Source organism: Chionomys nivalis, chromosome 5 (genome assembly GCF_950005125.1).
Source record: "Chionomys nivalis chromosome 5, mChiNiv1.1, whole genome shotgun sequence".
NCBI lineage: Eukaryota > Metazoa > Chordata > Mammalia > Rodentia > Cricetidae > Chionomys > Chionomys nivalis.
The window spans coordinates 28,166,807-28,181,731 of NC_080090.1; the positions used below are offsets into that span (position 1 = coordinate 28,166,807).

Here is a 14,925-nt window from a genome sequence, read left to right on the forward strand (position 1 = left end):
CAGTCAGCTTTATTTTGGCTACACTGTGGCTCCTAGTTATTAATCTAGGTGTTGTGAAGACAGTTTCAGACACGACTAACGCCTATAATCAGCTGGGTTTAGGTTTTAAGAAGATTATCCTCGGTCCTCTGGGTGGGCTTGATCCACCCTTTGAAAAAAGGCCTTAAGGAGCAAACCTTCAGACTTTGTCCCAGGTGGTTACAGCAGCAGCCTAACTCCTCCAGGTAGTCACATGACATGCTTTGGGCTTGTCCACCCTCCCTTAGATTAGAAACCATTTCAGCGAGTCCCTTAATTTAGTTAAATTTACTAATCTGGGCCTGGTTTCGTTTTGGTTTGGTTTGATTTTTGGTTTTGTTTCCTTGGTTGTTTTCTTTGACAGAACATGTCTTGCCAAGTAGCAATGCCAAGCACATTTGACAGGATCTGGAAAGGTTTCTGCCATTGCCCATGTGACTGATGCTAATCATGGCTAGCACTGCCCACGTGACTGATGCTTAGACATGGCTAGCACTGCCCACGTGACTGATGCTCAGACATGGCTAGCACTGCCCACGTGACTGATGCTCAGACATGGCTAGCACTGCCCACGTGACTGATGCTCAGACATGGCTAGCACTGCCCACGTGACTGATGCTCAGACATGGCTAGCACTGCTCATGTGACTGATGCTCAATCATGGTTAGCATTGCCCACGTGACTGATGCTTAATCACGGCTAGCACTGTCCACGTGACTGACGATGTTCAGTCATGTCAAGCACTGCCCATGTGACTGATGCTCAGACATGGCTAGCACTGCTCATGTGGACTGATGCTCAAACATGGCTAGCACTGCTCATGTGACTGATGCTCAGACATGGCTAGCACTGCTCATGTAACTGATGCTCAATCATGTCTAGCACTGCCCACGTGACTAATGCTCAGCCATGGATAGCACTGCCCACTTGACTGATGCTCAATGATGGCTAGCATTGTTCATGTGACTGACGCCAACCATGGCTAGCACTGCCTACGTGACTGATGCTCAGACATGGCTAGCACTGCTTACAAAACCAGTTCCACCTGAAGCTTGCCACCTTGCCGAGGTCTTTTTTCCACTAGCAGTGAATGCATTGATTTTAAGATGCAAACCCTCAAACGGCAGTTCCAAGTCCCAACAGTGAGAAATCTTATAAATGAGACAAAGCTAGTGTGCTTCTGTCACATGCAAAAACAGAGTCATCCAGTCAGAACTGGCAGTGCAATGCGGAGTCAAAGAAACAGTCTCCTTTCTAAAGATCTAGGAAGCATCCATTTTAGGGACAAGAGACTGGGTTCTGGTTCCGTCAAAACTCTTCTTGCATCAAAGCTCAAGTCCCTATTTAGGGAGGACTGTAAATTGTGTAGATTTATAAACACATTAGGGATGGAGTAGCTCTGGAAAGATGAGAGATGCTGCCATGGACTAGGAAGACCCAGCAAGACAAAGGGGCTTGAGCCATCCTGCAGAGTGTGCACGTCTGGCAGACAGAAATCACTGTGGCAGGGACAGCTGAGGATAAGGACAGTGGGCAAATAAGTTACATAACTGCTTCATCCACATCTCCATAAAAGTATGCTCAAGAATACTGAATATGTTATAGGTATCCTCTGGAGCATGGAGACTGCAGCCCCAAACAACTGCTCTGGAATCTCCAAGCAGGAAAGTTCTTTATAATACATTGTCTTACTGTAAAAACAGAGATGGGATTTATATTCTGTATTCAGCTTTGCTACAGTGCGAAATGGCTTTAAATAATTTATTGTACCATAAAAAAACAATTCCAGAAGAGCAGCTATATCTAGCCGAGAAATTTGTCTTCACGGTCATGTTTTCTAACCAGGCAATATTGGGTGGTTCATTTGAGAACCGCAAATCAATTCAAAATACTCAAAAAGCATTTAACAAGTAAAGAGGAGTTGTTATTATCATTGTTGTTATTGTTATACTAACTGGTGTTCAAGCAAAAGATAAAGGGACCTAAAAAAAAAGCTTCTCTAAGCCATACAAGTAAGAGTTGGTAAAGTAAAACACAAGAAAACTGCTTCTAGAGGCCACACTGCCCAGCCGGCTGAGTGGTAAAGATGCCCAAAGACATCTCTGATGAAGGAAGACACTGGAACTCTCTTCCCTGGAACTAAGGCAGCCTTCTGAGAGGACGGTCCCCATGTTCCCCAAGTCTTCACACTACACTGTATGTCCCCAGAGACCATTAATGAAATCAACTTCAGCAAAAACAGCATTTGGAGAACTGTGCATGTGGTACCTTCATTTTCCCAGACTCACCTCTTTCTCCGTGAGTTCAGCCTGTAAAGCATTGACCTTTTCTTTGAGGTCTTTGTTCTCCTTTCGAAAGGATTCTATCTCTTCTAGTCTCTCCCGGTCATCTCTCTCCCTTTGCTCTTTCAAACGCTCTATTATTCTCTCCTGAGAGGCAAAAGAAAAAAAGAGCACAGGGCTGAAAATTCACCAGCATGCATACCAGAGCATACTGCAAAAGAAAATATGAGACAATTAATCTAAACGATTCTCCATAATAATCAACATGGAAACTTCAGCACTGGATATATGTGTGTGTACATGTATTTGTAAAATAAAATCAATATGCGATCACTTTCGACTTGTTAATTCAATTTAGCATTACAGGGTGAGAAAGGAATGTGTGTGTGTGTGTGTGTGTATGTATCTTTGTGTGTTTATGTGTGTATGTGTGTGCATGTGCGTGTGTCTGAGTGTGTATATGTGTACGTATCTGTGTATTTATTTGTGTATGTGTGTGTGTTTGTGTGCATGTGCATATGGCTGTATGTGTGAGGAGTGCATACATGCTAATGTATGCAGATAGACATATGTACAGGCTGATACATGGGCATAGAAATTCTGACATCTGCTATGTTCTTTGGTCACTTTCTACCTCATCTGTTGAGACAGGGTCTGTCATGGAACCTGAAACTCGCTGACTTACGTAGTTCGACCAGCTATCTACAATGATTCTCCTCTTGTCGTCTCCACAGTGCTAGGATTAAAGGTGCAAGCTGCCACGCCCCGCTGTTTTAGGGGGCACTAGATGGTGAAGTCAGGTCTGTACAGTTGTGTAGAAAGGTAGAAAGTGCTTTACTGACTGAGGCCTCTCTATCCCTAGAAGGGACTGGGGCGGGGGGGTTACTAGATGTTGAAGTCAAGTCTGCACAGCTGTATAGGAAGCACTTTACTGACTGAGGCCTCTCCCAAGAAGAGACTATACTGACAACACTCCTACGGCTCCTACTATGAATACTACTGGTAAAGCTTTTGCTGAAGCTTACACTGTGGCACAAAAATATATCTCAACTGATTGAAAAGTAAAACCAGTCAAGAGAGAAATTATGGCACCCAAAGTGTTTCTCTTTAATAACAACAGGATAGACTACCAATGGTCAAGCTATGGGCTGATCTTCAGCCCCAGTATCTGGGAAATGCCAAGGACACATCTAGATGAGGAGGTTCAGCCAGAAGGCTCTGTTCCAAACTCCCTGCACAGAGAGGAGAAGAGCAGTGGGCTTTCTGATCTAAACCCTGCTTCCTTGGCTTCATTTATCATGAAGCATCAGTTCCTGAAGATTCGTCTCAGCCCACGCAGAGGACTATTGGGCAGTAAGGAGCCTGAGACTGAACAACAAAGAGAATGCGAGACAGAAAGAAGCCTTGCATCATTGTAGGGTCTGTTTGTTTGCTTGGTTTTATTTTTGTTTGTGGTTTCGTTTGGTTTGGTGTTTGTTGTGAGTGGCCATGTGCTTCTTTCAATGGCTTATTTACAACCACTGGGAACTCTAGAACTCAGGTTTTGTTTAAGCAAAATGCAGATATCCCTGGGACTGGAGCTTATCCTGTGCCAGGAGCTGTCACGGGCCTTTCTCATCGTCATTATCACAACCTCAAGGGTGCAAGCAGCATAATCGCTGACAGGGCAGAAGCGAGGCCTCTTAGAGCGCAGAGAGACTATCTGCCCATCCAAGGTGACCCAGCTTATTGTGGATATAGACTGAACCAATGAAGAAAATGTGAGAGAAAGACAAGCCTATCAGTGGTACGGCTCTTCCAGTGTGTCTGGATATAGGTTGTTGTTGGTATTGTTTGGGTTTTCATCTTCTGTTTCTCCCAGTGGTCTCTTGACAAACACTGGGTACTCCAGAACTCAGGTTTACTTTGAGAAAAATGCAGATAGCTCCTGTATTGAGAACTCACTTCATGCCAGGGGCTGTCATATGTGTTTAATGAAAAGAATGTGTTTAATGTGCCTGAATATTAGCCTGTGATTTAAGATCCCCAAGGAGACAACTGTGCTTCAGTGATAATAGTGTATATATTAAACGATTTGAGGAGAAAAATGGCTATGGTTACCTTGCAATCTTTAAAGCCTACTAAGTAAAGTACATTAGAACAGTGGGTGGCCCAGAGCAAATAGGTCTATTAATTAGGCATATCTGTTTCTTCTCGGTCCCAGTTATGGTTCTATTTTAATCTGCAAATGCAAGTGATAAGTAACTAGATGCTCATGGGATCCACAAAGGAAGACATGGCCACAGTGCACGGTAAACCTCTCAGAACTTTTTAACAACTTCAGATTGCCAGGCCTTCTGACCTTTGCCTGCAATAACTGTCCATTCTACCACCTGGATCTCCCCCATCCCAACCCCTATATCAAATATACGCTGGCCTGACATTCCTCAAGCTCCAAGCTCCAAGGGGACCATATCACCCTACTGTAAACCTTCCAGAAGCCCTATAGTCCGCTCACATCGCATTTCTTGCTATTTACTTTTACAGTTTACATAGTTTGGATTTAAGTCCATTGTGCCAGCTTAGTCTTCCAAAGAGCAGCACCTAAGTCCCAGAGCCAGGCAAACTGCCTGCCAGACCACACCACAGGGCACTTTAAAAGGACAATGGAAGGGAGAATTCAAATTAGGGATCCTTTTGGCTTCAAAGCAAGGGTCATGAAATTAAGAACTGTGGTAACATTTAGAAGGTGTCAGATCATTTGGGAAGTAGGTAAGTTTGCCTTAAGCACTGAGCACAACTGTCTGATCATGGGCAGAGACAGAGAAAAAGATGCAAAGCAAGCATTATTATACACTAAAGCTTATTGATGATTCAGTACAACAAAATACTTCTTCACTGATCACCAAACTAATTTACTGTCAGCTACCGAGGGCCAGGTGTCTAAACCATGTAATAAAAGGCCCTTATATGTCAGGATCTACTTGATGAACAACCAACTTGCAGAAATTCGGACACCACATTCTTGTTGGAGCCTGGTTTGCCTTAGCACACACTCTTTGGGTACTCATCTGGCTCTGCACAGTGCTGTTCACATTGTGTTCTATCACAGGGTAGGAGCCGCATTTCAGTGGCCTGGGGTTCTGCTATCCAGACTCCACAATGGCTTATCTATAAGGTAGCTACCGCGGGGCAGGACCCGACTAGCTTTATAAACACAGTGGGTTCGAGCTCTTGAGCTTCTGGATGGCATAATCTCACTTTCCACTGGTGCTGGAGCTCAAGCCTAGAGCAGCCTCATGCATGCTAAGCAAATGCCCTACCACGATGCTTTGTCCCTACCTAAGTAATAAAATTTTGACTCAGTGAGTTGCATCGTTTTGTTTGCCTTCTACAGTTGAATTAAGTTCTTGGAAAATATAAGAAAAAAACATTCCCCTAGTGCCATAATAAAGGGAAATAGTAAGCAGAGTTTGACACAGTCTACAACCAGCCAAAGACAGCAAACTCTTACTTATTTATGGCTGGGGACATCATTCAGCAGAACAGCACATGCCTAGAATATGCAAGACCCTGAGTTACCAATACCATAAAAAATAGTTATAATCCCCCAAAATTTACTAATCATTTTTCCTAATATACTAATTTTTTACACCATGTCTTATTATAGAATAATGGATCTCAACCTGTGGGTCGTGACCCCTTTGGCAAACCTATATCTCCAAAAAATATTAAAATGTTTTATGATTCATAACAGCAGCAAAATTACAGTTATGAAGCACCAAGAAAAATAATTTGTGGTTGGGGTGGAAGGGGTTACTCAGTATGGGGAATTGTATTAAAGGGTTGCAGCATTAACAAGGTTGAGAAACATTGCTCTAGAGGAAATGTCCAATTAAGCGAGAGTAAAGATGATATTGTCATGGAAACGCTACTGAAGTTACATCACGATGTCCTTATAAGGACAAGATCAGAACCGTTCTCTCTTTGTGATGTTCAGTCTCAGCCGTCAGGTGACAGCACTGAGCCACACCTCAGAAATGAAGGACACACACCTCTGCTCTGTCTGCAAACATCTTCCAGATGATCAGAGCACAAGGGCACTGGCTCGATTTCTATATTAATCCTGTGATGGAATTATAATATGATGACATTATTAAGAGAAGGGGAAAGTGGGAGGTAGGATCTAGTTGGAGGATGGAGGGGTGTGTCTCTTTGGGAATGTATTTTTCCTGTATCTCATTTCTCTGCTTCCTCGCCATCACAATGGAAGGAGCTCTCTCCCACCATGGCCTCTTCCTTGGGATGGACTGATAAATAGGAACCTATGAGCAAGTTGCTCCATCAGGTCCCAGCTATAGAAAAATAATTAATACAGCTCTATTCCCTCACTTATGAGCTAGGTGGCCTTGGGTGAGTCAAACCAGGAGAAGCAACGAAGTCTCAACCATAGGGCAACACAGACAGGATGGAAGCAACTTCCAGGAGTCCTGGGTGACCAGTTAGCAAGCTTCACAATTAACTGATGCTGCCTATCCAGTCCAAATATCTAACTTCTAAGAAACTTAGTTTACTTTATTGAGCCCCTACCCTTTCTTTAAACTGGAGGAGCAGTTTATAGTTAGTGTTACCTGACATAATCTAAAATCACCCAGGAGATGGGTCTGCCGGCATGCCTATGGGGAATAGCCTGATTTCATCAACTGAAACAGGAAGGGCCGTTTTAGTTGTAGGGAGGAACATTCCTTTGCAATGAATCCTGGATCATAGGAAGGGAGAGAACCAACTAAGTAGTAGCTTTTACAAATGTATTGTTTCCTTTTTCATATTGTGGACAACATAACACGATACTTGAAGCTCCTGTTATGTTGACTTGATGGCCGTGAAGGACTCGAGTAGTTCTTTCTCCTTGAGTGGCTTCTGTAAAGAGTACTTTATACAGTGGCAGGAAAAGAAACTAAGAGATAAACTAGTGCCAGAAGTGGGTCTGTTGAAAGAATAAGCTGGGGTATTGTTTCTAGAATATGGAAGAATTTGGAACTGTAGGATAGAAAAGCAGTAATAGAACCTAATAGGTCATTCTGATGGGATTTGGGAAGACCAAGAACACAGAGAGAAATGTGGACCGAGAATATTCGATTTTAGAAGCAACAAAAAACTCTATAAGGAACTGGGGGGGGGGCATGTGTGTGATATTTTGACCACTAATGTGGCTTTCTGTACGGAGAATTTGAATAAAGTTGAATTTAAAGATAATGAACTAGACTATCTGGCAGCAGAAATTTAAAGGTAGGACAGGATTCAGATTGAGCATGGTTCCATGTCACTTCACTTATTCATATCTATAGTTTAAAAAAATTAAAAAGATGGGCAGAAAGTTGTAAAAACCATATAGTTTGTGGAAGAGGAAAAGAAGCTTGAACAAATTAAACTTTGCAGCCAAAGTGCTAGTTGAAATAAAGGGGGTAATTATTAAAGAAAAATACACTGTTCTATAATAGTCCAATAGAAAAGATGCCCTGAGGGCAAGATATGACCCATTGAAGGCTCTGGTTTGTGAAAGTACAAGTTTGTCTGAAAAGGAAGGTCTAAATTGAAACAGAGATGCTGAACGAGTTCACTGAAATGTGTTTCCCCAGAATCAGGTCCCAGAAACCGATACAACTCTGTTCCAATGGATTGAAGAAGGATTGGCATAGTTGGTGTTCCGGTTTCACTGAAGCTCACAGCACCAGGTCACAATCATTGTTCTCAGGAAGTAAAAACAGCAAGTTATAGCATATCCATAATCAAGCACAGAGAGCAATGATACACTTGCTAACTTGTCAGCTCGTGCTTCTTACTCTACTATAGTTCAAGATCCAGCCCTTGTAATGGTGTTGCCCCCACTAAGCTGGCTCTTTCCACCACAATTAAGCCCATTTAGAAAAAGAATATTCCTCACAGGCATGCCCACAGGAGGCAAACCCGATCTAGGTGATCTCTAATTGAGACTTTTTCAGGTGAGTCTAGACTGTATAAAGTTGGCTACTAAGCTATATTGTATTCACCCATGTGTTATTGTTTTGGAGGCATGAAAGAATGAGGGGACCATGGAGAGCATCTGAGGTCAGGCAATATGGGTAGCACCAGAATTTCTCTAAAGAGGCCCTCGGGGGGCATTGCACGCAGGTCTGAAAGTAAAGACCAAGACATCCTAGAAACCCCAGGATCAATCCTAGAGATGCCAAGACCATCCGATAGATTCTAAGGAGAGTTGCAGGCGTGGAACGGAAAATGACCTACAAGATTATATGCTGAGGGCAGCAGAGCTACAGGGGCAGGGTTACCAATGTCTATTGGAACCCAAATGATCACACTATGTGCCACAGATGCCAGGAGTGGAGTGGGAGGATTTGGTGCTTTCCCTGCCAGATTTTGGGATGTTTTTATTGTTGTGGTAGTGGTGGTTGTTCATTTGTTTTTCAAGGTTGTTGTGTTTTGTTTTTAAGTGTAACTGTTTCTTGTGCCTGCTTCTTCCATTTTGGAAGAGGAACGCTGTTTATTTGGTGCCTTTATTCCTGAAAGTGTGCAAGCTGTTCTTCATTGTAGAGGAGCTCACACTTCGGAGACATTGGAGTTTGAAAGGGTTTGAACTCTGGAAGCCGACTTTTCATGTCGGACTAACTCTTTTACATTATAACATGGTCATGAGCTTAGGGAGACAAGAAAAGCTTATGAGAAAGGTTATAGCTCACAAGCGATGTATCTGGGTGTCAAGTTGACAAAGGTGGAGTTGTAATATTTAGCGTTAATTGCCATCTTGACATAACACAGAATCACCAGAGAGATGAGCCTGTGGGCATACATTTGGGAGATTTTTATCTTGATTATACTAATTCATACGGAAATATCTATTTTACTTGTGGCCATGAACGATCTCTGAGCAGTACGACCTGGGTTATATTATGTAGAGAGCTAATGGCATGTATGCATTTGGAGCCCTCTTCCTCTACTTCCTCTGGCTGTGAACAGTGCCCAGCTGCTTCTAGCTCCCCCCGCCTTGATGCCCTGCCATGAAGGACAGAACTGGCAACTGTGAGCTAAAACATAATTCTTCTCCCTTAAGAGCTTTTGTCAAAGAACTTTACCACGGCAACAGGGAGCGGAACTGGGAGGCAAATTAGCGGTTTCCCAACATATCAGAATCTCTGGTAAGCTTAAATATTACATGTCACTGTGGATCCCAGCAGAGGAACAGAGAAAACAGTGTTGTGGAAAGACCTCAGGTGACAAGATTATTTGGATACAGCCAAAAATTTCTGACCTACAGGAAGAAATAGTTCAATATTCCAGTGATGGCTTCACTAGCTTTTCTCTGCTTTCCTAAAACACTAGCACAAAATTCACCACTAATAAATCCTTCTGTATCGGTTTTTGTTGTTGTTGTTTTGTCAACACAGTGGAAAACCCCAAAATCAATAGTAAATAGACTTTGAAACCAAACTAGCTCCAAAGCCAAAGCTTATTCTTTCAGTGTTTTTACTGGACTTCAGCATTTTCATTTTTAAGAATCAGTCTTGGATTTTTGTCCATGTCATGGAGTTCCCAGCTCTCTCCAATCACTGACAGTCCTCCCTGTATCCACTAAACCATCTGACTCATTGTTGTCCCTCCTGGTTCTTCCCGTTCTCTGACTTCTAGTTCTCCAATTGTTCTTCTAGTTCTCTATTTCAGATGCTACGAACCCAGAGTTAGAAATCTATACAATCTAAATAATTTCCTGTCCAGGTGTTTCCAAAAAACCACAAATTAGAGGGCTGGCAACTCAAAGGTGCACGAGGTGATTCAGTACTGAGTAAGGCTGTGCAGAAAGACTGGCTTCAGTTAGTGACCACGAAGCAATGAAGGCGAGAGAGGAATGGCAGGACTCCCATTAACCTCAGCTCTCTTTCTCTGATGCCGCCTTAGGCCTTGAAGGAAAAAGTTAACAAAAGGATGTTTTAGAATTGGGAAATTCCTTGGCTTTAAACTTAAATAAATGAAAAAGTCCCAGTGGGGAGAAAGATAATATCCTGTCAAAAATCCATGACATGGAATTTATATGGGATCTCTTTAAGTCTATGAATTTTAAGAAGTAAGAAGGTACTAACATATACCCAAATATGAAACAGGAACACATAATTTTAGTACTCTCTGAATCATTTCATTTTTATAAACAAAATTATACAGAGAACTCTAGAAATAACTTTTCCAAGTTGAAAGAATATCTTTCCCTGAAATATACTAATGTACTAAACAATATACTAAATATTCTTATAGATTCTCAAATAAAATTTATAATCTTATAGTTTAATATTAAACTTATAAACTCATACCTCTTTAATATGACCTTAAAGTCTACCTCACCTAGAATTATACCCTTTCTTTTACCTTCTACATACTTATTGTATGCCACAAAGACCAAGGGATCTGGGTGAAGCACACTATTCAAGATTTCTTGTCAATGGCCTCAGCGGTTCTAGGACACTAGATTTTCCATGATACGCCCTTCTAATTCCGAACCTACAGTACAAATCACGATTAAGACTAGAGAAGGAACTGATGTACTCCTTTATCTAATTCTTTCATCCAACAGAAGATTTGAAGGCCTAAAAGGAAAAATTACTTGTCAAAGTTACCAATTAGAATAGAGTTAGAACTGTATAGCATGATTAATAATAACCAGACACAGAAATTGGGGTTCAACCTGAAGATCCAAAAAGCAAAACAGCTAGCCAGTGGCTCTTACCTGGACCTCAGTCTGAAATGGAAATTCTTCCTCCAGGAATCTCAAAATGAGACTGTGTCTGAGAGCTGCTTTCTCCTATCTTATATTCGTCCTGGGCTGGGATTAAAGCTGTGCACAACTACTGCTTGGTTTCTATGGGAAACTAGCATGGCTACTGGGATTAAATGTGTGTCACCACTGCCTGGTCTGTAAGGCTGATCAGTGCAGCTGTTTTACTCTCTGAACTTCAGACGATCTTTATTTATTAAAATTCAAATGAAATATCACTACATTGATTCCTAGAGGCAGGATCGCCATTTCAGACTGAGGTAGAGGCAAGAGTCAGTAGCTGGATGTTTTGCTTTTCTGACCTACAGGTTGAACCCCAATATCTGTCTCTGGGTTTTTATTAATCGTGCTACATTTGGTGTCCAACATTTGGGGTACAAATTTGTTTAAAAAGGCTGTTTGACTGAGGCTTTTTAGCCACCACCTGGGCTTGGGAGAAAAGATAGCACTCCCAACTCCCATCTGCCCTGAATTAGCTTCCCCTCCTGCCCCGGCTGTCTGCTCATGGCTTCCTGTGGAACCTGCGTATTACTGCCACCCCACATGTGGTAACAACACAACTTTCTGTGCCCCGGCAGCTTCCTGTGGCTCCTGTGGTCCCGGAGGCTTGCTATCAATCCCACATGCTGTTCTTACGTGGTTACTGCAACTTCCCTTGGTTCCTATGGCCCTGGCACACCCACTGCAGGGCTTCCCTGACCAATGTCTCTTTAACAAAAATCCATTTATTTTGGTTGTTTTGAGTTCTACTTAGAAAATCCACATGTTAGCAACACTGGAATTAGTAAGACCATAGCTCCAGCGTCGCTGGACTCCTTTGGTGGTGTATCTGTAACACCTACTGGCCCACATCTTATTACACCTTAACATTCTCATCTGAACCAGGATTTTAATGGAAGTAAATCATCTGATAATTGCAGATAATATCACCATCCACAAATTTAATAATCTTTTCATTTATACTATGGAGAAATTTCTAAAAGAGGTATATGACCTACCTTGAATGTATACAGTCTTAGCCATATGTGCTATTAGTTTGACAATTCATATTATATTCTTAAAGAAATGGTTTGATAATACAGTCCAGAATGAGAAACTTTTAGAAATGATATAGATGTTAAAGACTAGAAATGAGAAGTTGGCTGAGAGGATCCATACCATTGAAAATGATAACAATAATTTGACAGGCAAAATTCACTCCATGACAACAGGTTAAAAAAAAAACCTTACAAAAGGGTACTGAAAGATTATCTAAAAGGATTCATACTGTTGAAACTGACAATCAAAATATGTTAAAAAGTTATAACAAGCTATCAGATAGAACATCCCTCCTGGAAGGCACTCTATATCCCACCCAAATAATCTAAGGATGAGAACATAAATCTAATAAACAAATAAATAAATCTAAGGATGAGAAGATACCATTAATAGAAAAACTTAAATACTTGAAATCATATGTACAAGATGAGAACCAGAAATTAATTGATTTGATGATATCGTTAGAAATAGTCATTGGTCAAGAAATTCAGACTCTACAAAAGACAATAATAGATAGATTTGAAACCATTAAAGAACTTGTCAGAATTGATAATTAAGGATATGAGGTTCAGACAAAAGATAATAAAGACTTAACATTGCCAGTACCTCTCATTGATAAAGAGAACTAATCAAGAGTTTTAGCTACTTATCCTGTTACTATTTTTGAAAAGTCAGCAAATAGTAAATACACAAAAGGATATACATAATATAAATGGGAACGTATATGTATGAAAGATCTAAAAAATATTAGGCAAGCAGTAGTATCTTATGGCATGCATTCACCGTATGTGAGGCAGTTGGTAAAGACATGGGCTTCAAGAAATAAGGGAACTCCACATAACTAGCTTCAATTAGTCTCAGCTGTATTAGAAGATGGTCCACAGTTATGGTGGAAGTGTAATTGGAGAGAGGAAGCTAAGGCCCTTGAACATCAAGGTAGAGTCAGAGGTTTTGAAACCTCCCAAGACCAAATTCTTGGTGAAGGCTGTCATGCTGACCAAGGCAGTCAAGCTATGTACAATGAACAAATCTTGTCTCTATTCTGTACAGCAGCCTTGAATGTTTGAGACAATATTTAAGACGAGGAAAAATAATTGGATCATATACTAAGGTTATACAAGGCCCAAGAGAACCATCTAGTGATTTTTTGCAAAGATTAACTAAAGCTGTACAAATAGGGGTACCAGATTCAGAAGCTAGATGAGTACTCATTGAATCTCTGGCTTTTGAAAATGCTAATTTAGGATGCAAAAAGATAGTTGGGCCCTTAAAGGTCAGATCAAATGGACAAATTGATCCTACACACGGCCAATGTTGATTCCTTTTACTAAAAGACTGAGACTTGGGTAGGAGAAGCAAATTCCAAAGGTATGAAGAGATATCAAAATACAAAATGTTTTAATTGCAGCGAATAGGTCACCCAAAAAAGGACTGTAGACAAGGCATTCCTAGAAATAATGTTTCTTCTGGGAATGACCCATATAGAAGACCTCAATCTTCTGGATTATGCAGAAGATGCAGCAAAGGCCAATACTGATCCAATGAATTAGATCAAAAAGAGACAAACAAGGCACCCCATTACCAACAGGAAACTCCTTGGGAGGCCTCTCAAATCCCCCAAGGTCAAAAGTGGTCCAGTCATTCCCAGTCACTGTAGAGGACTTATCTCCCCAGGAAAATTAGAAAATCCAGTCCCTGTCATAAAAACTATACTTCTCTGAGTGATTTAATAACCATAGAGGATGAATCAAAAATTCCAACAGAAAATAGAAAATATATATTTTGACAGACTTCTATATATGATCAAAGACCAAAGCTGAGAGCACAAAAAATAACATTGTAATTGAAGGATGATTAGACACAGGTACAGATTAACTATTATTACTCCAGAATCTTGACATCCAAATTGGCCTCGTCAGGAGGCAGATATTCAATTCCTAAGAATTGGAACCCTACCTTAAGAAAAACAAAGCAAGAGTTTGGTAGAATTAATAGAGCCAGAAGGACAGAGAGGAAGGCTAAGGCCATACGTGACTAATATAGCAGTGAATCTATGGGGTTGTGATCTGTTACAACAATGGAATAACCAAAATAACATTCCTGCAGTCTCAGAAACAAATTATAAACCAACTTATGTTTCTGGAAAGAATGTTACAAGGTATTATAAAAAACACTCCCTGACCATTCCGACTGTACAAAACCACAGAACAACCACTGGTGAACTCTCAGAAGTACCAACAGCCCTAATGGTTAACTAAGAAATCTATATAGGATAAGCAATGCCTTTAACAAAAGAGAAACTGTAGGCTTTAGAACAGCTGGTACAGGAGTAACTAGATGTTCAGCATATTGAAGAATCAACCAGCCCTTAGAATTCTCCTGTATTTGCTGTTAAAAAGAAATCTGGAAAATGGAGAATAGTAACAGAGCTATCAAAAAGGTGATTCAGTCAATGGCCTCTCTACAATCTGGAATTCTTATGCCTTCCCTATTGCCTAAAGGATGGCCTCTTATAGTTATTGATTTAAAAGACTGTTTCTTTACTATATCTTTACAAGGAAAAGACAGAAAAATTTGCCTTCACAATGCCTACTTATAAAAATTCTCAGTCTGCTAAAACCCTGAGAGATGTTAACATCTGACTTCTTCCCAAGCTCCTTATAATTGTCCTTCCTTCTTCCTTGAAACTATGGCCCAAACCGGGTGGTAGTGGCGCACGCCTTTAATCCCAGCACTCGGGAGGCAGAGGCAGAGTTCGAGACCATCCTGGTCTACAAGAGCTAGTTCCAG

The 14,925-nt window shown here is 41.1% G+C and overlaps 1 protein-coding gene across 9 annotated transcripts in view; it reads right to left on the minus strand.

Annotated features, from left to right (window-relative positions):
- Erc2 (ELKS/RAB6-interacting/CAST family member 2) overlaps positions 1 to 14,925 on the minus strand; it is an 893,871-nt gene that overhangs the window by 467,893 nt on the left and 411,053 nt on the right. For all 9 annotated transcript variants that reach the window (XR_009057130.1, XR_009057128.1, XR_009057129.1 and 6 more), the window contains one exon: positions 2,307 to 2,447. Coding sequence is in view for 6 of the 9 variants with exons in the window: in XM_057769470.1 (XP_057625453.1) it covers positions 2,307 to 2,447 (141 nt within the window). In the remaining 3 variants the exon portion in view is untranslated. The remainder of the gene's footprint in view (positions 1 to 2,306; positions 2,448 to 14,925) is intronic.